Source organism: Aphelocoma coerulescens, chromosome 10, assembly GCF_041296385.1.
Source record: "Aphelocoma coerulescens isolate FSJ_1873_10779 chromosome 10, UR_Acoe_1.0, whole genome shotgun sequence".
Classification (NCBI taxonomy): domain Eukaryota; kingdom Metazoa; phylum Chordata; class Aves; order Passeriformes; family Corvidae; genus Aphelocoma; species Aphelocoma coerulescens.
The window spans coordinates 3,012,066-3,039,252 of record NC_091024.1 but is presented as its reverse complement, the minus strand read 5'-3'; the positions used below and the strand labels follow the sequence as shown (position 1 = coordinate 3,039,252).

The 27,187-nt window shown below is 39.3% G+C and overlaps 1 protein-coding gene across 4 annotated transcripts; it reads right to left on the bottom strand.

Annotated features, from left to right (window-relative positions):
• Positions 1-45: 45 nt before the first annotated feature.
• SPPL2A (signal peptide peptidase like 2A) lies at positions 46-27,026 on the bottom strand. 4 transcript variants are annotated; one of them, XM_069026116.1, is made up of 17 exons: positions 26,798-26,943; positions 22,956-23,075; positions 21,560-21,742; positions 20,703-20,792; positions 17,311-17,444; positions 15,542-15,693; positions 14,691-14,787; positions 13,297-13,398; positions 12,609-12,690; positions 12,272-12,346; positions 11,577-11,633; positions 11,368-11,421; positions 10,841-10,940; positions 9,933-10,010; positions 9,441-9,601; positions 7,260-7,293; positions 46-2,738 (listed from the first exon to the last, which is right to left on the bottom strand). In XM_069026116.1, exons 1-17 carry the CDS (start codon positions 26,849-26,851, stop codon positions 2,707-2,709), a joined length of 1,605 nt encoding a protein of 534 aa, XP_068882217.1. In that variant the 5' UTR covers positions 26,852-26,943; the 3' UTR covers positions 46-2,706. The 4 variants fall into 4 exon arrangements, with proteins under 4 accessions (XP_068882217.1, XP_068882220.1, XP_068882219.1 ...); XM_069026119.1 differs by lacking the exon at positions 7,260-7,293 and having other exon boundaries at positions 26,798-27,026; XM_069026118.1 differs by lacking the exon at positions 11,368-11,421.
• Between the last annotated feature and the right edge of the window lie 161 nt (positions 27,027-27,187).

Genomic DNA, 27,187 nt, shown 5'->3' with positions numbered 1-27,187 from the left:
CCATGAACATTCACAGTAAGAAAAGGATGAGTTAGAACAAAGCAATTACTCAACTATTTTTTTCCAAGTAACATTTATTAATAACATTTTTAAGGTGATAACTTAAGAGTCACAAGGAAGGGGGCTGTTGTCAGTAAACATACAATGAAAAGGTAGTAAGATTTTTCTATTAAAGTATGACTAACAAGGCTTTTAACAGTGTTTAGCTCAACCAAATTCAATATTAAAAACATTCAAAATTCCTAGAAGTGTTGCAATCAGTTCTATTGAACTTACAAAACCTCATTTCAGTAGTCAATATTAACCTACTATTTATATAAAATTTTAAACTCCATTCGTAATTTTTGTAAACAAAGCACCTAAGCATTTGAAAGAAAAAAAGTTAGTTTACATCCCACTAAACTGCAGCACGTGTGTGTGAAACCTCAGGCATGATCAGGCATGGAACATTATTAGGCACAGAACAAGACAGAGCTTCCACAGCCAGCTGCTGAATACACTTATGTTGCTAAAGGTCTTTTTTATTTTTACTAATTCCATTATCACTTACAGCTGAAAACTTAATAAATCCTCCCTGTGGAAGATTTCAAAGAGACAAAGAAGTCATCTTACATAGGTTTGTGAAGCTTCTGAGGGCTTTCAATTGTACACGACTTTGAAAGAGTTATGACTTCTTTATCTGCTTCAGGAATTTTCAGAAAGTTCTTCAAAACCACTGAACTTTGGCGGATACTGGGCTTGTCAAAGAGCACGACAACACATCAGAAGACACATTTTCAGTCTGCTATTAAAACACTGAGGTATGCTGTAACTTATTATGAAATGCCAGTTAAATAAAAAACAGAAGATGACTACTGCATTCTGAGGCTGTCAGTTCAAGCTCGAGTCAAGGGGGGGAACTACTAACATACAAAAACTGCTTGTAATTTCTGTTTTCTTAGGGAAGCTGCAAACAAGGTGAGGTATCTTACCCGTAACCACACTCAACCTGTGTGAATGGCAACAACTGATAGATCCAGGCTGGCAGTTTGTCTGCTCCTGACTCTTGCAAACAAAAGTTTCAACTTGATATCAATTACGTACATTTGCAGTAAGCCTTTGTTAACTGCCAATACAGATTTTCAATTGTCTTAATTAACATACTTCCAAAGTAAATCTGGCTAAACTAGATTTAATCAGGGTCAATTTTCCTGAGCCGACTTGCCCCAAACTGACTAGAAATGTCTAGAGGTGACCTTCAAACAAAGGAGGCATTTGCACGAGGCACTGCAGGAAAGCCTCCATTGCCAGTGCCCAGCATGTGCTTACTCAGGTGTCTTCTCCAGGGTTCTTGAACTGTACTTGCTATAGGAATGACATTCATTTAAAGAATAGGAAAAATGTTTTAACGACTACCTGCCATTAGCACTAATTGAACTCAGTGGTCTCCCCTTGTAGCCTTCTCCAGTCTTCTTTGGTGTGAAGTGTTAGCATTACAGCTATACAAATTTTCTATGCCTAATCCCCCTCAATTTGCAGTTTCCTGAAAAAAGAACAAGTGTCAAACGAACTCTTCTAAATGCAAACTAATGATTTAAACTATTTATCCTTTTCCAAGTCTTTAAAAGCAAAAACAAATTAAGATTAAACAAGTTAAACACATGCATTGGCCTTAAGTAACACAGGTACTACTAGCACTATTCAAACCTGTTTTGTCTATCAATTGCAAAGAATTTTCACAAATAGTTCAAAAAAAAGTATGGTGCAGATGCAAAAGGTAAAAAAAAAAAAATCTGTCCTGTCTTCCCCCAACCCTCTGAACTGATCCAGAGCCAATGAAGACCACGAATACACACCTAGTCTCAACAGGTGGGAGAACCAGGCCAGTGTTAACATTTTATCCCATCCCTTAAAATAGCATTTACTGAGCAGAAAACCTCTTGCCTTTTGCACCATCTTGTTTGTCAAATATTCCAGGAGCTGCACAGAAGTTTTCAGGACCATGTGTAAGTACCTTCCTTTTTTTATTATTTTTAAATGTTTGGAAATGTATATAATCCAAGGCTTAACACTCTTCACAATTAAGGCATAAGCCAGTGATACAATGAGGGGGTGGGGAGTGAGAGTTCACAACCCCACACTCATTTTGCCCTGTTATTCATTTTATGGCTTACAATGTACACAGACTTACACACTGTTTATTGAATCACTTGTAGTAATGGAACTGTAGTTTCATTTTTCAGTTGCTATAGTTACATTACTATCCAACTTTGCATTCAAAATCTGCAAACAAATCCTACGAAGGATACTGTATTTTTTTTTCCCAAGGAAACTTCACTGTCTTAATCAAAACTTTAAAAAAACATTTCACTCAAGCTGATATGGGCAAGCAACTTTTATAAAAATATATTGTATAGAAACACGGTTGGAAAATTGCATAGAAAATATCCTTTTATTTAAATCGAAATAAGGCACGGTTTTACTAGCTATGGTTTGGCTGTAAAAATGCAACTCTATTTTGATTACTTTCATGTTATTAACAGTATTTTCCATAAAAATATAGGTGCAGGAATAAAAAACCCTTTTACACAGAGTGGGAAACACTCTATTGTAAAATTTCACCAAATTTACTGCAATTCAGCTGGCGAAAATTCAAATGCTATTTTAAATCAGGATCCCAAATATTACTGTCCTCCAGGCTGTTCAGTGGCTGATGCTGTGCTTTCTTCATTTCCTGTGTAATCCAGGTGTTCCATCATCTAAAAGTAAAAAGGAAAAAAAAAAGGGAAAAGAGATGGCTCTTTATAAAGAAATACTCCTTTCCCCCATTGATCTAAAGTATTTGTTAGCTAAGAGAAATATAATTAAACACGTGTTAGAGTGCATTTTAGCAGCATACATTTAGGAAGTCCTCTATAGATCAGAAAAGTATTTAAGCCAAATAATCAAAGCTCTATTAGCTAATGCTTTCCACTACAGAACGATTCTCCAACCAAGGACCCGAGTCCTCTAAAAGGAAATAAACCTACGAGTCAGAAGTATCTCAATTATTAAATACAAGGAACAAAAAACAATTGGGGTTAAGCAAATTTTTCAAAGATATGGCTTGCAAAACTGGAAATAGACTCTAGGATCTTACCTGACATTTACAGGTAGCAAGCAATAGCTTGAACAGAAAAGACTAACTTTCCTCTTTTCATGGCTGTAAATGCTACCTATGTTACAGTTAGTCAAAACTAACTGTATTGGTCACATTTCTTTGTAGATTTTCCTTTTATTTTAGAAAGGATAAAGGAAATGGAACTGTAAAGTCCTGCATCAGGAGAGAATCCAAACCTGATTATTATAGACTGATTATACTTTGTATTAATGTAACTGATTAGATTGCCTGAATAACTCAAAACAAATCTGTAGTTGTCCTGAGTAAAAAGCAGCCTGTTTCACTATTCACTGCTGCATTGCTGGAGGCAATGAGGGCTCTGGTTTTCCCCTTGAGACAAGGCATTGAATGAATTACAAGGTAATACACACGTTTGTTAGTGTAACAAACTGAGACCATCAGTTTAAGGGTTTCAGAATTGAGCATAATTAACAAGAGGCCAAGAACTGGACAGTTTAGGTAGCTGAGAGCCAGAGACAGAAGACACAGAGGTAGTACAACTAATGCTGAAAAAACAGAATGTGCCAAGGAGCTCATATGCCCAGAGTGGCAGGACTATTAGGGCAAGGGATAATGCTTTAAGCATCTAAAGGTAGAAAACCCTACTTACGTTCTTCCATAGTGGCATATCCTGCCATTCTTTCTGTGCAACAGCTGCTCACTGTGTGGGTTCTGATCTATGCTGGGCAGATTTCCACACAATTATTTTCTTGTCTTACTAGCACCTGCTGGAGAATCCTTGCCAGGACAAAGCCAGGCCCTGAGACTGCTGTGTTGTACACACTTTAGTGTGGTATAATTTTATGTACAAGGCAAAGAGAAGAGTTCCATTAACTTTTCTCTTCTCTAGTTATGACCCAGCTCTGTGCCATTCCTTTTTTTATGCCAACAGAATTGTTTCATTGCAAAGTACACAAACATACCTTATCAAAAGCACTTTTGCTTAAACAAGCTGTTTCACAGTCCAGCTACAGCAATGTGCTGTGCAGCAAACCAAGATGACAGCTCCAAAAAACAAGTCAGTGGGATTTGGGTAAGGTTTACAAGAGCCCAGTGGCCACAGCATCAATCTAAGACCAGAAAAGGTCTTTCACATCCCTCCCTTCATGTGCCAGAATCACAACAGTCAGAACTAAGGCAGGCACCAGTCTTGCCAATAGACCTTAGACCTGAATTAGAGCCACCACACACACTCAATCCAGCAGTGAACACCCAGCTCTTGAGCTAATGACAATCTTGCATTTATTTCAGTGTATCCAGAATTTTCCTCTACACTGTGACCAAAAATCCACATCAAAAGTCACCCAAAGCAAAACACTCCCTACAATTACAGAACTCAAACCATCTTTTTGAATGAGGATTAAAGTATTTGTTTCCAGGATAAAAGAAGAACAACCTCCCCCCACAGTACCATATTACATCAAGTCATGCCATGTATCTTCCTTCAGCCTAGGGAGGATCATGTAATAGCTGGCATAGAGAAAGTAATTTTGCTAAGCATTTTTGTACAATGTTTTCCTATTAAATTCACAAGGTGCTTCTAGAAATAAAAGTATTTGCAATAATTCAGTGTATTCCAAAGTCAAAGATTCTTCTATTAATCCTACAACACTAAGCAGCAAAAAATGTACTTTTTTTGTACAAATGCTGGAGCTAGCACCTGTATTTAAATTTTAAAGTCTCCGCTTAATAATCAGATCTCAAAGTTAACTTTAAAACCAAATGCCTAGTAAAGCACCAAGGATGTTTCAGGGAGGTGTTTATATAAATGTTTCAAGGCCAAAAATGCCACATGACCCCATTCCTAATCTTTCCTCCACACAGAAGGACAGCCCACAACTTAAAGCTGGGGACAACAGGTGCCTCTCTAAAAGTACAAGATGGCATTTAAGCAGCTTCCTCCACATGTGTATTTCCACCGTGGATTCTCTCAGGACAAACCCTTCCTCTAAGTCTCAGCAGAAGCTGCAGGAACCTTTATGGCAACCAGCTGCAAGATGAAGGCACCTTGCTACAATCCTGGACAAAGCTGTTGTTTTAAACCAAGAAAGAGGCAAAGCAATCTGACTGTACATTGTGGAGAGCTCACAAATATTTTTGAAGTGGAAGAGATTTAGAAGCTTTGCTCTCACATCTGAATTTCTGACAGTTTTTAAGGGGAAGGTGTAGACATTTCTGTTTAACCTATCTACTGACATGGTAAACTATTAAAAACTAAAAGCACCAAACTTACCCCAAAAAAACCACTTCCACAGACCCAAACTAGAAATGGCAGTACAGATCTCTCTGTAAGAGTACACAGGTACCTATGCACACAGTTGCCTGCAAGATTCATGGCAATAATGCTGCATTCACAGAATTCTTAATAACTCACAGTTATGATGAATTTGCAAGTATCTAAAAATGTGTTTATAAAACTTATGGTACTAAATAGCAGGTGCATGCTGTGTAACATGGCAGTGACAAATCTGTTGATTTATTACTTCAAAGAAGATAAGAAGTGCTAAACACTTGGAACTGACAAACTCTAACAGGTTGCAAGACTATGTAGAAGACTTCAAAGTTGCATTAGGCCACTAGGTTGTCCATGATATTGCTAAAATTATTTCATAGATTGCACTGATACAAAAAACAGTGTTCTAAAATTAAATCAATAACTGGAAGATAAATATGACATTAGTTTATCATGAAGGCATACATGAGGAGTATAAGCAATCTAGAAAACCTAGATAAACCTTTATTATACACTTGACAGGAACAATACTGCCAGTTAGGTGGCAGGAAAGTAACTATGTTATTCTTCCAAGAAATCGCTGCACTTCAGTGAATAGTTAAAATGTTTTTCTGTGCAGCAACTCAGTACAGCTCAAGACTACACCATAAAAAAGCCACACAGAGCATAACTAGAATTTAAGACTGCATCATTATGCAGAAACAGAAATGACCTCAGCTATGAATTATGGGACCTCAGAGCTATCTTGGGGAGTCAAGTATTTGTCATACGTATAAAGTAGAAACTAAAAAACTGATTTTAACAAACCTATCCAAGAACTCGAGTGCACACAGCAGGACAGAAGAATTCTATGTTATAAAAATAGTCTGGCCATCTGCTTGTAATTTGCACTCAAACCTTCCCACTTCCTAATACCATCTTTGGTTTATATCTAATTTCTTTATTACTAAGGCTTTTTAATGAGACTTAAATTGTTAAAGTACTCTTTCTTAGAAGAAAGGAGTTAATGACAAAAGTACTTTTTATTTGAGAATTTAAGACACAGGCAGAGTTGACCATCTCAAATTGTCTTCACAGCAGACACCCTATGCTTTATAAACAGATGTACAACTCCAGCAACTATAATTGAAGATTATATTTAAATGCTCAAATTCCACAAGGAGCTAAAATTTGAAAGCTTGCACTGCTCTCTGCAAGTTGTGTGGACAGTGAAGATAAATACCAACAGTGTTAGCAGTCATGAGCTACTGCCAAGAAAGGTCAAACCTCACTGCAGTCCAGACGTGGTGCAGCAGCAAGGCCCCAAGAGCCAGTCCCAATCCCTGCTCCCCAGCACAGTGCAAGCAGTGCAGACAGGATGGGGTGAAGGACACTGTGGAGCAGGGTGACAGAAGGGCTGTAGCCATGATTACTAAAGGCAAGTTTGTAATGCTCAGTGTTGTAACAAAAGACAACAAAATTGTTGTTTAGGTCTAAGCAGGTTTTCACATCAATGCAGTGACACAAAAAATCAGGTGGAGGGCTGCAATATAGGTAACAGAAGAGGAACTAACACTAACTGCAAATATTTGAAGACACTCCTAGGGATTTGGGAAGTTAGAGAGTAGAGAAGCATACAAAGCCTGCCTTCAGGCTTAGGAATCATGGCTTCATTGCTACTTATGTTTTCCTTAACCCCTTTAAAAAAATAAAAAACACAGAAGACCTAAGTATGAATACAGATTTGTATCTTGTCTTCAGTTCTACCCTCTTCTATTGAGTTATTAATACAAAAATTAAGAAGTAGATGCAAAAAAGACTGAAATGAAGAAGCAGAGGGGGAAAAAGAAGAAAAAAGAACTGTAAGATGATTAATAAAGTTGCATTAAAAGAAGGCCATAATCACACCTTGTAGCAAAGGCGTCCTGGAGGAGTCCAACACCTAAATAAAATTCATTCCATTATTAAAATCATATATAACAAAACCAACAAAAATTCAGAAAAACCCAAAACTCCAAAAATGTAACTAATGGACTATTATTAGAAGTTTAGTCACCTGATGCACTGTATATGCTCTTCTACCCCTATTCTTAGGACACTTTGCTCTAACAGCTCTGCAAGGGTTTTCTGTTCCCATGAGGGCAAAGGAAACCTCTACACAAGTCTGGCCACCCTTGTCAATGGAGCAGCTCTGCCCGAGTCTGAATCACTGATGTAGCAAAAAATTGTCTTCTGACACCTTTCTGTATCTTTCCTCCTCAGAATGAGCAGTGAAAGCTGGAGATTTCAGCCCTGGGGCTGTGTGGGTTGGGGCTATTTGGGGTTTTGTTTGTTTGCTTGGATTTTTTTGCATGTTTGTAAGTTCAGTAAGGACAGTTCAAAATACAGTTTTGGATAAGGAGGACAATATCCGAGAAAGATCAACCCTGCAGCATTTTGAGAGTGCAACTTGAATAACACTCTCTGAGAATAAAAAAATTAATATAAAAATATTCTTCAGAAAGTTATAGAAAAATAGGAGTTAACAAAGTTACACAGAGGTCAACTACAGGCTCAATTACAGACAAGTCTAACTCAGGGATGGTGGAGTGGGGGTTGAAATCAGCATTTTATATTGTGCTAGAAATTAAGTCACCTGACTCAAAACAAGTTCAAAACTACTCTGAAGTTCAGAGTAGTTTTAATCCTTCAAGAAACCAGTTGAAAGGACATGAAATAACTACTATGGCAACATAATTCTTTCAAGTATGAGTTTTGCTACAAGAAGTGCAAGAAATTTTTTGTCGCTAAGGAGACCTGCCAAATTTATTCAGGCCAATCTTACTCAGAACTCAAGTGAGGAAAATAAATTGCTAAGTGTTTTCCTCCCAACAAACCCAGAGCTACTGGGCTTCATAAATGTGACCTTGTTTATTTTAGAAGAGCTAAAAGTCACTAATTTATAGATATAAATGCACAGTAAGCCAAATTCATTCTGACCTACAGAATAACATTTCAGTTCACTGGACCCATGAAAGGAGTTGATTTTGTAAACAGAAACACAGGGTATTTAGTTAAAGCTGAAAATCTCTGGAGTAATTTCACACCTAAGCTAACCTCCAGATGAAGCAGGTGTAGATTATTCGATCAACAAACAGTAGCATTTTGCTAGTAATACTATAGGAGCCAGTACCTGTAGCTTTACCTTTACAAGAATTACCCTTGACTTCCACTGACCCACTTAAACCTTCCAATCCAGAAGCTAAACAAGCAGGAGCTGCCTCTATTCACCATCAACTTGATACCCACGTTCCCCCAGAAGAGACTATCTCATCTCTGAGTTCAACATGCCCTAGGTACAGGTGATGGTGCCTCAATTCAAACAATACTGGACTGAGGTCTCAAGCAAAGCACAGAATAATCTTGAGACTGGTCTGTATTATGATAAATTCCAGCTCTCAGGGGCTACTGGCACACCCAGTTACTACAGCAAGTCATATCAGGGAAAATGTGCACGTATCAACTGGTGGGATTTTAAGAACTGCAGTTCCTGGGTAGCGTTAGACATAACCAAAGGGGAAATAGATTATCCAAGGCAGTGTGCCCACAGTGTGTGCTGCAATAGGAAACAATTCTATAACCCAGCTATTTTGTTCCTGAATGCTCCATACAACCCTGATGATGTAGGCCATCAGTGATGCAAGGAAAGTTTCTAAAGTTCTAGTTGATCACCAGTTTTTCTGAGCTGTCTCTAATACACAACTGGTACAGTTTGGAGTCTGCATGCTTAGTTCAGTGACTCACATTATACCACATCAAGATGATAGATGAGGAATGTTACAGCACAAGAAAACATTTCAAAGTGGATAGAACAAATTTCTTTTCCTCCCTGAGTACTGAACCAGCTATTTCATCTCCCTTGAGCTTTGTTCTGCCATATCAACTACAAGACTAAGATTTTCTAAGGGTAAAGACTATTTTTCCTTATTAGTTCCAGAAGATCACAGGAAAACTAGCAAAAACTGGATTGCAGGTGATATATCACCAAGTTCTCAGAGAAGCATATACTCAAAGGAATTAACAACAAAATACCCAAGGCATCCAGCCTACCTGGTAACTGCTTCCTTTCCAAAACTTCTTCATCTCTTTGCGCCTCCAGGCAACGAGGGAGCTCGTGATGAGTGTACATGGCACAAGGTAGAGAAGGGCAGGCTGCCCCATCTTCATCAATGCCAGAACAACAAAAGTCAGCACCATACCAACAGCATAAGCTATAAAAAGACATCCATACATACACAATTAAGAACAGGAGGATTTTTAGATTAAGTCAATCATTTAGTAAGACAGAATTTCTTTTTAAGCAGTATTTTCTTTGTTAATATAACTGAAGAAGAGACACAACAGGTTGCTCTGTATTTGCAAGATTTCTCAAAGCGATTGACTACCATAAAGAATAGTCACCTTACAAATAAGCAGGTACACTAAAAGAGTTTATAAAGCCTTTCTTGACAACACTGAACCTTACCAAGAAAACCATCTTGTTTTGCCATTTTAAAAAAGCTACCATGAAGACCAACAATGCTGAAATATCACACGATTTACCTATTGTGCAGGAAATGTAGTATACAGAAGATGATCTTGTCTGAACATCAAATCTTCGACAATAGGCAACCAGAAGCCCTTGAAGGAAAAAAAAAATTTAAAAGGAAAAGGATTAATGAAATGTTTAGTCATGATTTTTTCTCTCCCCAATTTTCCAAATGAAAACAGCATAAAAGAATTTATAGTAAGACTTCCCATTATTGTTTTATCTTCTTCCAATTATTTTTTCTGTAAAGGCAAGAATCAGTCTAAGAAATCCTATCTTAAGTCTAGAAAATCAAAACCATAACAGAAATATGAACCAAGCAAGCTTGGAATTAAAGGTTTGGGGATTTTAAGCAACCTAATTACATTGTGCTATTTGCAGCTTTCTAATACAGAAATGTAACCTATTTTTAATACTTTTCTTCAACAGGATTCTAATGCTCACTCTTAACATTCAGCAATTTCACCTGCACATGCTCGATTAAAGTAATTTGCTCAAGACTCCAATTAGGGCCAAATTCAGCTCTTCTGAGAAAGATGGAAAAACTTGGCAATATTTTACATTACCTCACCTCTAATTACATAGTCTAGGATATGAAAATCCTAAGAAGTCACAAAATATTTGCTTTCTGTGATATTTTGATGAAATTTAGTTAATTCTGACAACTGGATTTGCCTATGGGACTTGCATTTACTCAATCCAGTACAACAAAAAATAGAAAACCTTTTACTATTTAAGTATTCTGTAACATACTGAGCTTTCTTCTACTCTGGCTTTTGCTGTATTCTGCACTGACAGATCAAGGCAAGCTGCTGCATTCAGTTTAGTAATTACTCTGTGAATAAACTCTGCTGCAAGTCAGCTGAGAATAAAACCCAAAATATTTATTCATAAGTTACAGTTACCAAAAATATTTGCTCACCTGGGACAATAATGTCTCCAAAACCCAACAAAGAAAAGGGCAAGTCACAGAGTGTTGATGCAGAGTGTTCAAGTCTAGGCACTCTAATAACCACGGGTAACTGTAAAACATTATTTCAGAAGCCACATAAATCTCATCTAAAGCATTCCAGTGCTCTGGATTTTTTTGGTTGCTTTAATTAATAAACAGTTTAAATATAATTAATTTATTGTTAATGCAGAACTTCAAAATAGGTAGAACCTGAAGTAAAAACCAGAAACCAACATAGAAAGTAGATAAAGCTTAAGGCAACTGGTAAGCTGGAATTTCAGATTTACAAATAATATGCACACATGAAAAAAAAAAGTTAAAACAATATTTAACCATATAACGGGAGTAACAAATCTGGATTATTAACCTAACTATAGAATACTGATCAACGATATCCAGGCCCTAAAGAGAAATTTGGACAGTGAAGTTTTCCCCAAAAGAATAGTCTTTTCAGAGGAAATAATTTAAAAATCCAGTATCTGAAATACAATCCTTACTTTCTCATGGGGAGCTGAGCGTTCAGTAGGGACTTCCACCAAGTTTCCATCACTCTAGGATCAAACCCAAGTCAACAGGCATTTAATACTTATAAGAAAATAGCAGAAGCTGGCTATATTTTGTGAGAAAGTTATGCTGAAAAGCACACTATGAATTAGCTACACAGAGTCAGTACTTTAATGCTGCACATTACAGTGACTGTTCATACCTTTTCACTGTTTCCAAAGGGACCAGCTGCAACTTCAACCATTATACTTGCCCCATTCTGAAATTGAAGTTATTTTTCAAAAGTTAGTGGTTTAATGCACCAGAACTTTCACACTACATTTACAAAAACTGCTTGTACATCCACTTACAATTCAGGATTGGAAAAATCCTGAATATCAAAGGGAATGCCTCAGTATTGTACAGTATTATACAGTATTGTTTTCCAATAAAAACATGTAGTCCAACCTAAAATAATGTTAAAAAAAACCCAAACAACAAGTCCACTAGATGTAGCTGGAATTTTAGATAAAAACATGTCAGCTTTTTCTGCCATGAGCTTTCTGCTTCGAAATAAAAGCAGGTTAACACTTGCACACAGTTCATACCACACTGCAAGTGATCACTGCAGAAAGTACTACAGAACATTCCAAAAAATGGGTGTTCAAAGTAAAAGAAGGAAAAAAAAAAATGGAGGGCAGTAATTTCTCCTGATCACACTATCCCTCACACTAACTGGGGATGGTTTACTTTTGATCATGTGATTGCCATAAAAATTTAGGTCACTGTTGTCTTATACGGGGAAAAATGGAAATCAGCTTTTCCACCTTGAGACCACTGCAAACACTGACCTGTTAAACAAAAATACAGACCCAATGACCAGACATTTTTGTTCTTACAATAAATTCACAGACCTACCTTTGTGATAAATGGTGTTATGAAGACAAAAAACACATCATATAGAAGGAGGAGGCCTAGAAGTATTACACAGGACTGGCAAAAAAAAAAAGAGAAGAAAATATTACTGTGGGTTTTCAAGTATCACACAGCTAGATTCTGGCACCATTACTGTACTATGTTTTTTAATCTGGCATAACATTTAGAATAGGATTAGTTTCTTTTAATAATTATTAAAAATTGTAAAATTGATGGTTTTTAATATATATTTCTTGCATGTTGAAAACCTACTTCCTGACAGTAAACTTACAGATTCAAGGCAGTAGAATACTATCTCCAGGTAAGCAACTTATAGTACCTTAAAGTTGGGCATTTTCAGTGTTTTAATGAAGTTTAGGCAGAAAGCAACTCCCAAAGTATCTTGCAAAATCCACGCCCACCTAAAAAAAAGAAACCCAAACCATTTTTACAGGTTGTTCAAACTACTGCTGAAATCTAGATTTTGCTGGAAATAGCAAGGACAATTTCTCAGCAAGCAAGAAATTAGTTTCTCAGATTTACTGCTACCAAAACCACAGAAGTTTCAAGATGGTCAATTTACACCAGCCTCTGATCATAAATAGGTAACTGTCTGTGCTGGTAATGGCTGGGATAGAGTTAATTGTCTTCACAACAGCTGGTAAGGGCTATGTTTTGGATTTGTGCTGGAAACAGCCTTGATAACACAGGGATGTTGTAGTTACTGCTGAGCAGAGCTATTCCCTATGCTACTCTGTACCTCTTTTCTTCTGTGGCAATCATTAGCAATCAAGCTAGTTCTTCCTCACCTTCATAGTTTTTTGTAACTTTAAATTACCACACAGTTCATTTGCATAGCTTTGTTCTCTATTACTCTCATGCCTGTTAAGCTTCAAAATACTTTCATGATCTTTTTGAAATTGGCACTGGAGTTTAGAAGGATGCTGCACTCCAGGATTAGTTGTATGCTGGGAAGTTCATTAACACCAATTATTCACCTTACTCTTAAGTGAGAATGCATCACTTACCTATCTTCATTTCGAAATACTGCCCAGACAACAGCTGCTGCTATGCAGAATACAGCAAGAAAAATAAGCCTGACTTCAATGGTTTTGTTGCAACATGTAACCCTAAAAGAAATGAATTAAGTTAAAAGAGAAAGCCTGCAACAGCCAAGACACATGCCTGTGCTATCACGGGTTCTTAAGCTGACAAGGTGTTCTCAATCCAGGAGTTTCTTCTTCTTGCAACTGCAGGACCAATCCCTTTCTGGGCTGCACTAAAAACAAGCCAAGAGGGGCTTGGATAGCCTGTCCTCATTCTAGCAAACATATCCAGGGAAGGCAGCAAGCAGATGAGCTTGTTTAATCCATTTCTGTCATGTAGCAATTATACCAACTGAGCTATGTCAGTGAGGCACAGACATCTCATAATTGCACAAAATGGTACTGCTGAGAAAAAGCAATTTTAAGAAACATAATACAAGATTAAAAATTAAGTAACCATGTATTGCAAAATTGTGAGCCAATATCCATTTCTACCACTTATTCAATTTTCTGTGACACTTCTTGACCTGATAACTGACAGAAGTAATGCTTCTCCTGTAGCTTACACAAAACCTCTTTTCTACCTGATTACTGCCTTTGATGGGCTACTCAATCACCTGACAGGAATATCCTGCACTAAGGAACATGCAAACCCCATGACTGACATAATTCCAAGTTCATAAGCATTGTTCTTTTTGGGGAAAAAGAACTATTGGTTGCATTAAATATTCAGTGAAAAAGTGAAAATGCAGGGGAGGAAAACAGGGACACTCCCATACTCCCTAATAGGTGCAGGATATTTAACTCAGAGTGGTAAGAAGCACCCATCTGTGCACTGGTAACTCACCACCCACGTGAGGACTGTAACCACGACCTCCTAACACAGATGACATGAGCAATGTGTTGTCTATGCTGAAAGTTCAAAACTTGGCAGGTACAGTACAGGTTAAAAAGAAGGAAAAACCCCTCTACTGCCTCTAGCACAGTACTTGTTCCAAATAGGATCAAATGTGCAGGATCCTCCCCTTACAGAGTTCCCTAATGAACAAAATAAGCACATATGACAGACAACCAGAATTCTGTAAAACCAAGCTCAGCCAGCCAAGCAGAGCCTTTCAAATTTGATTAGAGAATGCTCTCAAATAAAGACAATGCAGCAAATCTCCTGCAACTATTGTAACTGTTGATTATGCTACAGATACCCTTAATATTTAATAAAACAGCTTGTAATTTTCTTTTGTAACTATCCCACACACTAAAACCATACAGGAAACAGTTTGTCAGACTGTTCCCATATTTTCATGCTGCCTTGAGTAACAACCAGAAAATACCCAGAGGAAAGTTTCTATTTTTAATAAGTGAAAGGTGCACAATACCTGCACTGCCCAATTGGGATTTCTCCTATTAATGCTGCAAGACAGTTGTACAGACTCATCGCAGATGCCAGGCAGAAGACTGATATTATAACATATACTAAATAAAACCAACGAAGATGGGAATCAGCAACAAAAAAATAGCAAACAGGAAACAAACACAACATATATTTGGTATTTTGGGTTCAGGAGGTGTCTGGATCTGGCACTGGGTGATGTGGTTTAAATGTTACAGTGACAGTACTGAGTGGACAGTTGGACTGGATGATCTTGAATGTCCCTTTCAACCATGAGGATTCTATGATTCCATGAAACTGTTAACAGCTACAGCAGTGCTCAACAGCCACTGGAGACCACAGTCAGTTAATTATAGAAAATGCTGATTTCTGAGTGCTTCTGCCATGAGGAAGTTCTCATCAAGCAAAAACTTGACTCAGAGGTATCAGAATTGCTTTCTAGCCAGATCCTCACTACCAAAAAACTAAACCCAAACACCAAACTCCAACTAGCAAAAACTGTTCTCATCAAGCAAACTCTAAACACTACTAGGTTGTCGCTGCCATCCTCCCAAGAACGTTGACATAAATAATGTATTTTTTTTGCTCATCATTAGTCACCTCTCTTCCACATGACTTCATTCAGAGGAAGCACTGCCAAGGCAGTCTTTGTAAGATAGCTGAAGAAACCTCTCCTTTAAGTAGCAACTGCATTCTTTCAACCCTCATCTCATGCATGGAGAGAACAATTTAAAAAGTTACAATCATTTTAGTTTAGAAATCTAGCTTTTTAGACTTAAACACTTAATAAGATCATACAGAAAAATAAGTCAAATGAGATTATTCATTGTTTCTTACCTAACCATTTGTAGAAGAAATAAAGTAAGACCAGCATGACACAACAGATGACAACAAACAAGATAACTGTTACAGGGGTGAAAGTAACATTTTCTTCCTTCTTCCGTCGGGTTTCTCTCTCCCCAGGACTTGCTACTGCTTTCAGATTCTCACTGTTTTAAGAAACAACAAACACATTTACCTCAGATGACAGATTATGAAAATGTTTTACTATGACCAGAATTGTTGGTTATGGAACATTTAGACATGGTTTCAGTTTAGTCCTTCATATTATTGTTAGACTTAAAACCACAGAAAATGGTATGGTTGTAGTTTGAGTTTCTCTCCATTTTTTAATGAAGATATGCACTTCCAACCTAGCACTGATCACAAGGAAAAGATTCTTAATTGCACTCCTTTCCAATGGTGTGGTAATTGCCAACTTTAAGGGAGCACCACAAACCAAACCCCTGATCCATGTGAAAAAAAGTAGTACTATACCCTTAAACTACTTTTCAGGATGCACACTCTGAGCTCTATTAGAGCATCACCTCTGACTACAAAATTTATTGGGCTAAATGTAGACAATGTGATACATATGTCTACAATAAATCAAAATTGTGGGTATTGCACACTTAAAACCTCAACTAGACATTAAGTGTCTGCAAAACCCATGCATGTCAACAGAATGAAGCTAGCTAAGTACTAGTTCTTTCACCCTTACACCTCATAATTATAAAGTGAAAGAGAGGTGGTATAACTGGAGATTTTCACTGGGAATTGGATTTCTGTGCATACATACTCCATATTTATGCCTCACCATGCAAAATAAGGAGACTTAAATTGCTGTGGTCGTTCTTTGAGCAGATAGCCCTTCTACTCTTTAGTACAGACCTAGTGCAAATTGCCCATCAGATAGTGTTTTCCTGAGGAATCCCAGGACCTACCTACAAAATGCTGAATTCAGCACTGAAACAGCCACCTTCAAAAGAGAATAACCCACAGGAGCAAGGCACCTTGTTAGATGAATCACCTTCTCAGAAAACAGGTTTTGAATAAGCAGCTTTTTAAAAAAAATAAGCTCACCCTAGATTTATGAAAGAGTGATTTAACTAGTTTAATAAATTACATCAAGGTATTTTTAATATGGGAGACAGCACCACATTTTGTTATTTTAGCATTCAGTGCAGCCACACCCTGCAGCACTGCAGGGTGAAAAAGAAGCATAATCAGATCCAACCTTCAAAAAAAGAAACATACACACCTCCCCTCCTTCTCCTTCTTTAATCTCTTTAAAATAGATTTGCATAACTGTGGGAAAAAGGAAGCTGCTGTTATCACATACAGTCCTCTCCTTGCTGTTCTGGGGAGCAAAGCACCAGAACACCACTGAGACCCTGAAGGTACCAAGAAACACTGGCCCATTTAGCATACACAGACACCCAAGAAATACTGCAGAATAATGCCATGCTCTCAAAGGCAGCTACAGCCAGTTTTTGAGAATTATTATGCCAGTTATAGAATGTTTGGTAATTTGTCAAAATGTTAACTCATGCTTCCTCCCAAGAGCTGCATTATCCCTCAGGGACTTTTACAATTTATGCTCAAGGTTCCTCAAAGACCTATGGTGATTCTTCAGAGGTTACAGTGCATTTCATGGCAAAGCAGCTAATTGCACTTAGATCTTCTAATTTTTTAACTACCAACCTGAAAGAAAATAATATCCCACTGATCATAGTGACAGTCTTTGCAGTCCATGTAATTTAAGCAGTTCCATTTAACAAACTTACAGTTCTGCTACTCCGCTCCAGTAGCCTCCCAGTGCCACTGTAAACACAGCAATTAGGAAGATGACAACCATACTGTAATCAAATTCTGGCAAAGGTGGTGAATACAGAGTCACATTAACTTCATTTCCAAGCACCTGAAATACAACATACGCATTGGTTCACAAGGAGAACAAAGAAATTATATTGCTTATTTTCCAACTAGATGTACATTATGATTTCCTACTCTTAACCTACACAATGCTGAGAGGAAGTTTTCAACTTACTGCACAAGACATGTCATATGTTTGCCAAGAAGCAATGCTTTCCATGCTACCTTTCAGGATGGTCAGGTTTGGAAACAAACCTATTACTACTGCTGTGTAAATACAGAGATAGCACAAGGGAAAATGGTACTCCTCTGCATTCTTTCCACACTTCTCAGAAGCTGTGCCTCTAGCCCAAATGCCTCCCCAGAATATACCAAGTGCTGTCAAAGACATCTGCTCTGCAGGAAAGCACATCTAACTCAATCAGCTTGAAATAGAGAATCACAGTACCAGCAGAAATCTACCTCTAGCTCTCAAACCCCCAAAACTCCCAGTTCAGATACAGACATGAGGCTTCAGACAGAACGCAGTGACAGCTCAAGGTGGCAGAAAGTTATTTACCAACAGCTTCACAGAAACATGATTTGAGATGGATTCAAATGAAAAGAAAACAATTTCACACTATTTAAAAAATTTAAGACCTAAGGAAAAAAACAAGCAGCCGAAGTACACAGAAGAAAATGGGAGAGAACACTGAGATGTAACTGGTACTGAATTGCACAAAAATCTTGAAAGCAAAACCAAGGTGCTTCCATTTGACTGAAAGGAGAGATTTAAAAAACAAAAAAGGGATGATAATTTGACAGGAAATGGCAAGTAGTGGGGAAGACAAGTTTGCTGTTGCAGTCAAACTAAGTCCAGACATCTAAAATAATTGTGCAGTGAGAACAGACTTCAGAGATGCAGAAAAGAACCCCAGATTTGTTTACAGTCTGCATGTGAGATAAAAGCAGGAGAGAGAAGAACATGACAGACAGGTTTGGCTTCAGAAAGATCAAACTGGCAGTAGAAAGACTGAATGGGAAGCCCAGGAGTAGAGTGGAATACAGTGGCCACATATGAAGAAAGCTGACTCATTTCAGCATTTGAATTTCTAATTACAGATAATAACCTTCCTGCAGGCTAAAGAAGTCAGAATCATTCTTTTTGCCTGAAGTTATGGAAGTTGAAAAACAAGGAATAAAATTAAGTTCTAGTGAAACATTGCAGTTGTATGAAGTGGAACATAACATTAAAGGGAAAAAACCCTATTCAAATCACAGCATCCTCTATGTAAAAAAAAAAAAAAACAACACCAAACCAAAAAATGCCAAAACCCCCAAGAGGCTTATACATTTTTAATATTCAGTTCCAACAGATCTTAATCCAGTTTTTCCTTTAAGTTTCATAAATCTTTCAAGGTATGATTCACGTTCGAATCTAAAGCAATTGTTTCCTTTTGTTCCCATTGTTCCTCTCTTCACTAAAAACTTGGTAAGTCTCAACTTCCACCACAGGGAGCACTAGAATGAAACAGACTGCATCAGGTAAAAACTCTGCAAGAGAGCTGTCCACTGACTAGAAGGTTAGTAAGTCTCTGCTATTGCTATCAAGACTCTTTACAGACCTGGCTCTAAGGGTCAAGGCTCACAGAGATGAAGTCTTGACAAGAAAAAAAGAATGCTTATGCAAACTAGTTGCCCTCAGACTTGTGTGGTCTCTCTCTTCTAAATAAAAGGAGAAACTGAAACTAAATAAAAGGAGAAACTTTAAAGAGAGTGAAACCAGAAATGCAATTGTAGTAGGAAGTGTACAATGGCTGCCAGATTCTATGCATAGAATATCATTCAAAAGAACAGCTGCCAGCAACATGGCAGGAGGCTTTGGCAAAAAACCAGAGCAGAACTAGGAAAGATCACTTGTAGTCTAGGCTGTGTCCCTCACTACTTTTATGAAGGCAGTCTCATTAAAAGACAAAAATGAATTCTTTGATTCAGCAGCAGTGTGAGCCATCACCTGGCACACCAATCTACAGCAGAGGTGTTTTGGTGAGTTACTACAGCTGTACACAAGTGATTCTACATGACACCACTCCTGGGCAATAAAGTGGGGCAGAGAAGATTCAGAACCATTTAGAGTCCTAACTTGCCCTAGTTCCCTTTCATGTTAGTAGGGCATCCTAAAACCACTCAGCTAAGCAAACAACACTTATCTGACTTGAAGAAACAAATCTGAAGACAGAGGACAACCTGAACCCAACCACAGTACTTATCAAGGCTGAGGCAGTCTGAAGACAGTCAGCACAAACCTTCAGTCATGTCAGTGCTCAGCAAGTACCTATCTTTAATCACAACAGTAAACAAGCAGAGTCCTACAAATCTAGGCAGTTTCAGTTTGCATACTTACCTAAGACAACCTCCCATGGCAGCTCTGAAGATTAAGAGCAGAAATGGTGAAGTGAGCTTGCAAATTCAACTCAAGAAGCTAAGACTACACAGTGCTAGCCTCTGCTATCCACAGAAAAACATGTGCAATTCAACTCCTGCTTAGCAAAACTATTCAACACTAAATTAAAACCCCAAAACAATATAATAACAACAGAAAAAGCCACACTGAAGAAAACATACTGTTTTCCTTAAAACCTGTGCAATATTTTGTTATCCTATTGTTACATGCCAAGGAAAAGAAACTCCAAATCCTCCCAAAACAAACTGCCCTGCTTATGAAGTGTAGGAGATACCACAACTGCCACATTTTAATAACATGCATTTGGCATCTCTCCACGAACTCACCAGCAGAAACTCAAAGCACACTGCCTAACCACTCTGTAGCTGATGCTGTCACACTGTATAGAGGGAGCTCATCATCTGCCAAAGCTCTCAGTTTTTCCTCAATATCCAACCTGCTCAGGTGCTGCTTGCCTGAAAGCTCTGGTGCCAGCAGCTACAAGCTCAGCTGTTGCAGCTTCTGCACTAAAGGAACAATCCTCTCAGGCTACAGCTCTTCAGGAATGTCAGGCACCTGCAACTGTACCCAAGTCTACTGGAAGACAGCTTATCTTGTTCAGCAGAAAGACTTCTAAGGCTCCCCATCTCCAGTTAGGTATTGTTTCTCATTCTGTGTTCTAATCAATCAATTCTTCTCTCTTGTTCACCTGATTAGGAAGACCAGTACTTCCACAACTAAATGTCCATCCTCTCCTAGAACTGAAAACAGTATCTAAGCACATTCAAATCAGGCAGACATCCAGACCTGACCTGAAATTAATTTATTTGTTCAAATACCTAAGTTTATACAACCATAATATGCTGAAGTTCTGTTACTTACCAGCTGCATATCTACTATGTCACTATATCTTATAAGAGCAACTGGAACAGTCACATCTTCAAAATCAGTCTTGTTATCTGAAATAGCAGACTAAAATAGAAAGTGTAAGTGATAAGTATGTTGACCCTATTTACAAAGTAGGTTAAATCCCTAAAAGCAGATTATCCTTTCAATTTCAGTGTATTTGTAGGAAGGTAAAAGCCAAAAAGCTCATTCATCACCCTTTGCAAAAGGTTAATAAAGATAGATGGACTTAAATCAAACCAGATGATACTACCAACACATCTGGATTCATATAGCTCTTGTGCTTTTATATAATACTACCAGGAATAATCAAAACTGTTTTTAATTTCTACACTTCTAAAACAAGATTAACTTTCTGTGATAATCACACAAATTCATAAATTGTACGAATTGGTACATACACGTTGCAGCTGCAATAGAGAACAAAAAAGCAATGAGATCTCACAATACCTTTTTTATTTCCAATTTTGGATTCTATTTTCCTAGCTTATTTTTATCACAAATGTTTAAAACAGTATCAGCTAAGTTTACATGGAGTTCAGAATGCACTAATATTAGGGAAAGATAAAGACAAGTATTTGCATTCAGAAACACGTTTGAAGACACAAGGGACATTTAAAAATCCAGCTCAGCTGTAGCTCCTCTTAGCAGATGTAACCCAGCAGTGCACAGCCCCACCAGCACAGCCCTGTGGGGAGGGCAGATGACTCTGCTGGGATCCCACACATGGTCAGGGTCCTGTGCTTGGGGGGCTGCTCTCAGCTAACCCTGCACAGGACCAAATAGACAAGACTCTATTTCACTACACAAGAAAACTCTGTGCTGTAACTTACCAGCCTAGATTTACTGGCAATCAACAGCATTTTAGCACCCAAACTTTGTGCAATTCTTGCTTTTTCCAAGAAAGTGCAGTTTCCTCTCATCACTACAACTGCTTTGTCTTTCATTACACCAGAAGGAACTTCAGATGAATTGCAGAGGACTGTAGAAGTCAGGTTTTCCAGAGTCCTGAAAGTCTGCAGAGCAAGAGGGAGAAAAGGAATTAAAGTGATTAAAGCAGAAAAATTGGTATTACAAATAAATTAATCTAGATGACTCCATTACTATGCTCTTTAACTTGAGATTTGCCAGAAGGAGGTGTAACAGAAAAGAATGATTCATTCAGGAATATAAAATCACAGCAGCAGTTTCTGCAGCCTGCAATACTAATGGACATTTAGAGCAGGATAGAGCAGAAGTAATCTGGATATTTCTAAGTGCAACTTCACAGCAGTTTGTATTATAATTTAATCATAAGAAACTGATTAGACAGGAAAATCACTGCTTGTAGTTCAGGGGAATCCAGTGTACACTCTGTGATATTTCCAGGCCTTACAAGCCAAAAGAGCACTGATGGATACAACATAACCAGAGGTCCAAAGTATTATGCTTGTTCAAAACCAGCTGTTCAGCCTAATGTATTACTTAGATCATCATCTCCTTATTTCAAAGTTTAATTTCATATGGACAATTATCTTGAAATTATTGTCAGTTTTCTTTAGTTGCTCAAGGCATCCCAGTGGCCAAAGTGGCTCAGCAAAGATGGCTGGGGCAGACAAATGATTTTTACTGTGTTTTACATTGAGTTAGTCTGCAAATGAACAGAAGGAAAGACAGAGTGCCTTGATCAATCCCAAACACAAAGTATTTCCTGTTTATAAGAATGCCTAAGGAACATTTATTTCTGCCTCACACCAACACAGTCAGAAAATACAGCATGATGGTACATTTCAGATAATCTCCTATTACACCACATGTTTTCAAGACAATTAAATGCTACATCAAACTGATGAATGAAAATTTTTTAAAAGTTTCAGAATTTTACCAATTTTTGTAAATAAATGAACAGAACTTTAACTCCCAAATATAAAACTTAGACTTAAGGATAACATCTGAAGAAAAAAAATTGAACATGATAAAATGAATACATAAACACATTTACAACTGATTCTAAGCATACAGAGAGTATTCCTTTTGTAAACTCTAGAAGCCAACTCTCTAAAGGATAGAAATGTTCACTATAGATTTTTTTTTTTTGAGTGGTTTGGGGGGAAGGGGACAACATGACCCAAAATGGCCAATATTCAGTGTAGCACCTATTAAATCCAAAATGTTGAAGGCCAGTTAGAGTTAACCCAAATTCATACTGCATTCTGGTTTTCTTGGAGAGTATGACTACAAGCTACTTACAGCATTGTCCAAGGTTTTTGGAAGAGATACCCAATTAGAATTGTAAATGATGCAGTAATCCTTAGTTACTGGAGACACTCCACCTCCAGAGGCATGCAGGATCCCCTCATCAGCAGCCACCTGCAACAGACCAGGGTGTTCTGAGTTAAACCAAGATCAGAGTATCAGTTATATAGACATTTTTAAAAAAGCTTAAGAAGAGAAAGAACTGTTAGGAGAAAAAGAATTTACTCAATTATTTTACATAATGACTGATTCCATGAGAGATGGGGAACTTGAGAGCAGGTTGGAAAACTAGTAATAACCTAGTTACTATATAATGCTGCTGATCCTCTTTGCAAATAGAGTGTATTTATGACATGTACAGTTCATGTCACCAAGCAGAATACCAGCACAAAACCTATGCAAAGGATTTCAGATTCTCTATCTTGTGCCTTCCAGAAAGTGCAACATTTTACATGCAAAGCAATTAGAACAGTACCTGGAAAAGAGATTAAAGTCTTTGCCTCTTTGACTCTAGAATCTTCCCTACTAATAAAGTAGGGGATTATATGGATTATGTATATACGTATCATGTGACAATTACCAAAATATTTTTTGTCAAGTAACTGTAAACACAAAGAGACCAACTAGTGTACTTTAAGAAGAATTTGTGTAGTTAAGAAAATACTGGTGTTTTTTAAGATTAGACTCCCTCACATAATATGATTCCTGTTATTTACAAATACAGCTGAATTCTAAAACTTCTCATAAAGTTAGGAATAATACTTCTCCCCAAGCATTAATAAAGATCAGGTATCGAAGTGGATAAATGAACAGACTAAAGATTAGATGCAGCTACAGCTATAAAGCAGTGAAAACAAACAAAACATTATTTGCATCTCAAAGAAGTGTAACCATAAAAAAAATGGAAGATGATCTTTTTCAACTGTTTGTCTTGAAACTGACCTCAATAGCAAGAAGCATCATCAGATTAAGAAAACATTAAATCCTGTTCTAAATTCCAGATTTGTATAAAAACCCACTAACATATTAAGCTAGAAGTAGGCATGGGTATGGGGGAGAAGCCCAAATAGTTGTCAGATACACAACGAGCAGTGCTAGAGAGGCATTTCTCCTCAAGCTAGAAGATCTGTATTCTGCAGCAAGGGAGAAACTGGAGAGAAAATAAAAGCATGTGATGATATTGTTTCAGAGGTTTATGTCTGCCTGGTTTGAATAGCAAAAAACCTTCTTCAGAGGAATCCATTCTATTGGCCACAGCGCATGAACATCTGCTGGGAGAACTGTGTCAAAGGGCCTGAGCACATTAACTGTTTAACACAGAACAGTTCTTCAGCTGTCAGCTAAAATAAATTGTCCCATGATTTATGATCAGCACAAAAATGATCAAGCTTCCCTCTTAAATGCACTCACCCAGAAGTACAAACTAATGGTGAATTAAAAGCAGTAACTACCTCCAACAGGTGCAAACCCCAGAGGTTTACATCCATTAAAAGCTCTTTCTGCTTCATCAAGTAGAATAATAAGTGTTTTCTGGGTTCCAGGAAATCAAGTGTTAATGCTACACAAGCATGAATCTACCTAGAAGGAGTGATTACTTGCTTATTTGATATGCATGTTCTGTTTGGCAAGCTTCCCTTCTCTGGGGATTAACCACGGAACACAATTCATCCTCATGAGGTGGAGGGAGGCAGGACCTGAGCATGACGTGTGCCCACACCTAGTCATTGCTAAGCTCTAAAGACAGCATTTAGAAGTTAAAAATTAAAAGAAACACTACATGATGCACCTCACTTGGACCATCCCCACGGAAATCCTGTTGCATCCACCTAAAGTCCTGTTACTTTCTAATGGCTTCGGTATCTTTCTTTCACTACAGACAAGGGCTACTGGTTTGGGTAGGTGGCCTTGCAGGCAGCTGAACTGAACAAATCCTGCTCTCACTACACATACAAAGCTAACATTTCTCACCAAGCACATTTTCCATCTTGTTACTTAAGAACAAGACTAAGTGTGTGATCACAAAAACATCTCTTGAAAAGATTAACCTGCTTCCCTAGGCTGACTTGCTCTGGCATAAAAGCGTTCCCACACGGAGAAGAGGCATAACAGCTGCCCTTACCTAAAGGGGCATCACCATCTCCTTTCTCTTCAGGTTCAGACAATTCCCAATGGCCCCTCACCTCCAAACAAATTCCTTCCTGTTTTTGACAGGTAGTTCTCTCATCATATTTCCTTCCCTTACAACCTTTAAATTTTTGTTGTAAAATTCCTTATCCGTGATAGAGAAGAAGTCTCGTTCTGTCTCTTAATCCTTAATTTTCCAAAGGTGTCCCTGTCCCTGCAGGGATATAAGCCTGGCCTGACTGCTGAGCTTTGGAGTGTATCAGTAACCCCACCATGTAGAATACAGGAAATCAGATGAACCAGTAGACACAGAGACCAAACCAAGCCTATATTTACAACATCCATCACAATTAGTACCTAGATAAGACATACAGAAACTCAAAGGTACAGACTAGGGAGATGGTAGTCTGTACATAGCAAGTGACAACATAAAACCCACAGAAACATAAAAAGGCAGGAAAAAAAATAGCCATGAATAGAACAACCATCATTTTGTTGTTCTGCCAGTGGCCGTGTGACACACACAGATTGGCCCTTCTCCCTCTCTCCAGGCACTGTGACCCAGGGGAACAGGAGCCCATGCTCAGAGCAGCAGTGGTCCTTCCCCAGTCCCAGCTCCCCAAGCTGTTAATGCCAGGAGTCTGCTCCTGAGGCAGAATGACCTGGGCCCAGTGCTCACCACTCCTACAACTGCATCAGTAGAGCAAAGAAGGAGGCAGGACACAGGGCCTGGAGTCTTACAGGAGGCCAGAAGCCTCTTCCCTTGTCAGCAGCGGCAAACCACTAGGTTAAGGAGCAAAGCCACTCTTCAGAAAAGCCCAGCACACCAGTGACAGCTATGTGGGATTCAGGAAAAGCAAGGGAGACAAGTTACTTCCCCCACAGGCATTCTCAAGGCACTAACAGACTGTGTCGTGCACCTGTTGCTGAGCAGATCCAATGGTGACTTCCTACATAGGAAAGAAGTATTCTGCATCCTGTCTTACCAAAACAAGATAAGAACTTCGTTAAAATTAGGTAAACAAAAAAACTCAACAACAAAACAATTTCGTGGAACAGCATTTAATGCATATATGTCCTTTGTACTGCCTAAGCAAGTTACAGAGGTTTCTGACTTCCCCATTTCACTACTCCATTTGGAGTAGTCTGGCCTGCCAGATTTCCATGACAATGTACACCTGTGGAGAGGGAGAATATGTGCCATACCGAAACCAAAACGGCACTGAAGATGAACAAGACAAAAATCAGGACATATACACACACACTAGGATCTTCCCCATTCCCCGCATCCAAATTTAAACACCTCTAGAAACACCAGGTTTATCCACGCAAGCACCCGTGAGATTTGTTATCTCAACTCCCAAGGAGTGACCGGAGCTGGCCCGGCCTGAGCTCCCCGGGCCCGGTGGGGGGAACCGAGAGGCCTCGCCCAGGAGGCCGAAATCCCCCGGGCCACACCGCAGCCCAGCCCGCCCGGGGCGCTCGGAGGCAGCGGGAGCCCAGCGCAGCCCAGCCGCGGGACTCGGGAGCTGCGCGGGCCCTGCCCGCCGCGGCCGCGGAGCTCCCGGGAACGTGTCCGGGGGATGAGGCGGGCAGAGGGAGCCGCTCGGCCGGCAGCGGAGGGAAGCGACGGGCGGCCCCATCCGCCGGGGCGGCCCCGAGTGGCGCGGCTCGGCCCCGGCCGGCGCGGCAGCGCGGCCCCGCGTCCTTACCAGCGGGAGCAGCAGGGCCCACAGCGCGGCCCACGGCAGCCCGGCCGCCCCCATCGTCCTCCGCCGGCTGCTCGGGAAGGGGCCTCGCTGGGCTCGGGCTCCGCACGCCCCCGCGGAGCCTTTCACCGGCTCCCGGCGCGGCGCCGCTTCCTCTTCCGTGTGCCGCGGCCGCCGCTGCCGCCGGCCCGGTCCCGGGACGCCGCGGGTACGGCGGGCGCGGGGCGGCGCTGCCGGCGGGGCGGCGCTGGGGGAGCCGGGCGGGCGCCGGGCTGCGCGTCCCCGCCCCCGGGTGTCTTTGTGCCTCTGTGTCTCTGTTGTTTCGCTGCGGTTCGCGGGGGTCGGTGGCTGCCAGCGTGTCGGGGTGTCCGCGCAGCAGCTCCCCGTGGTTTA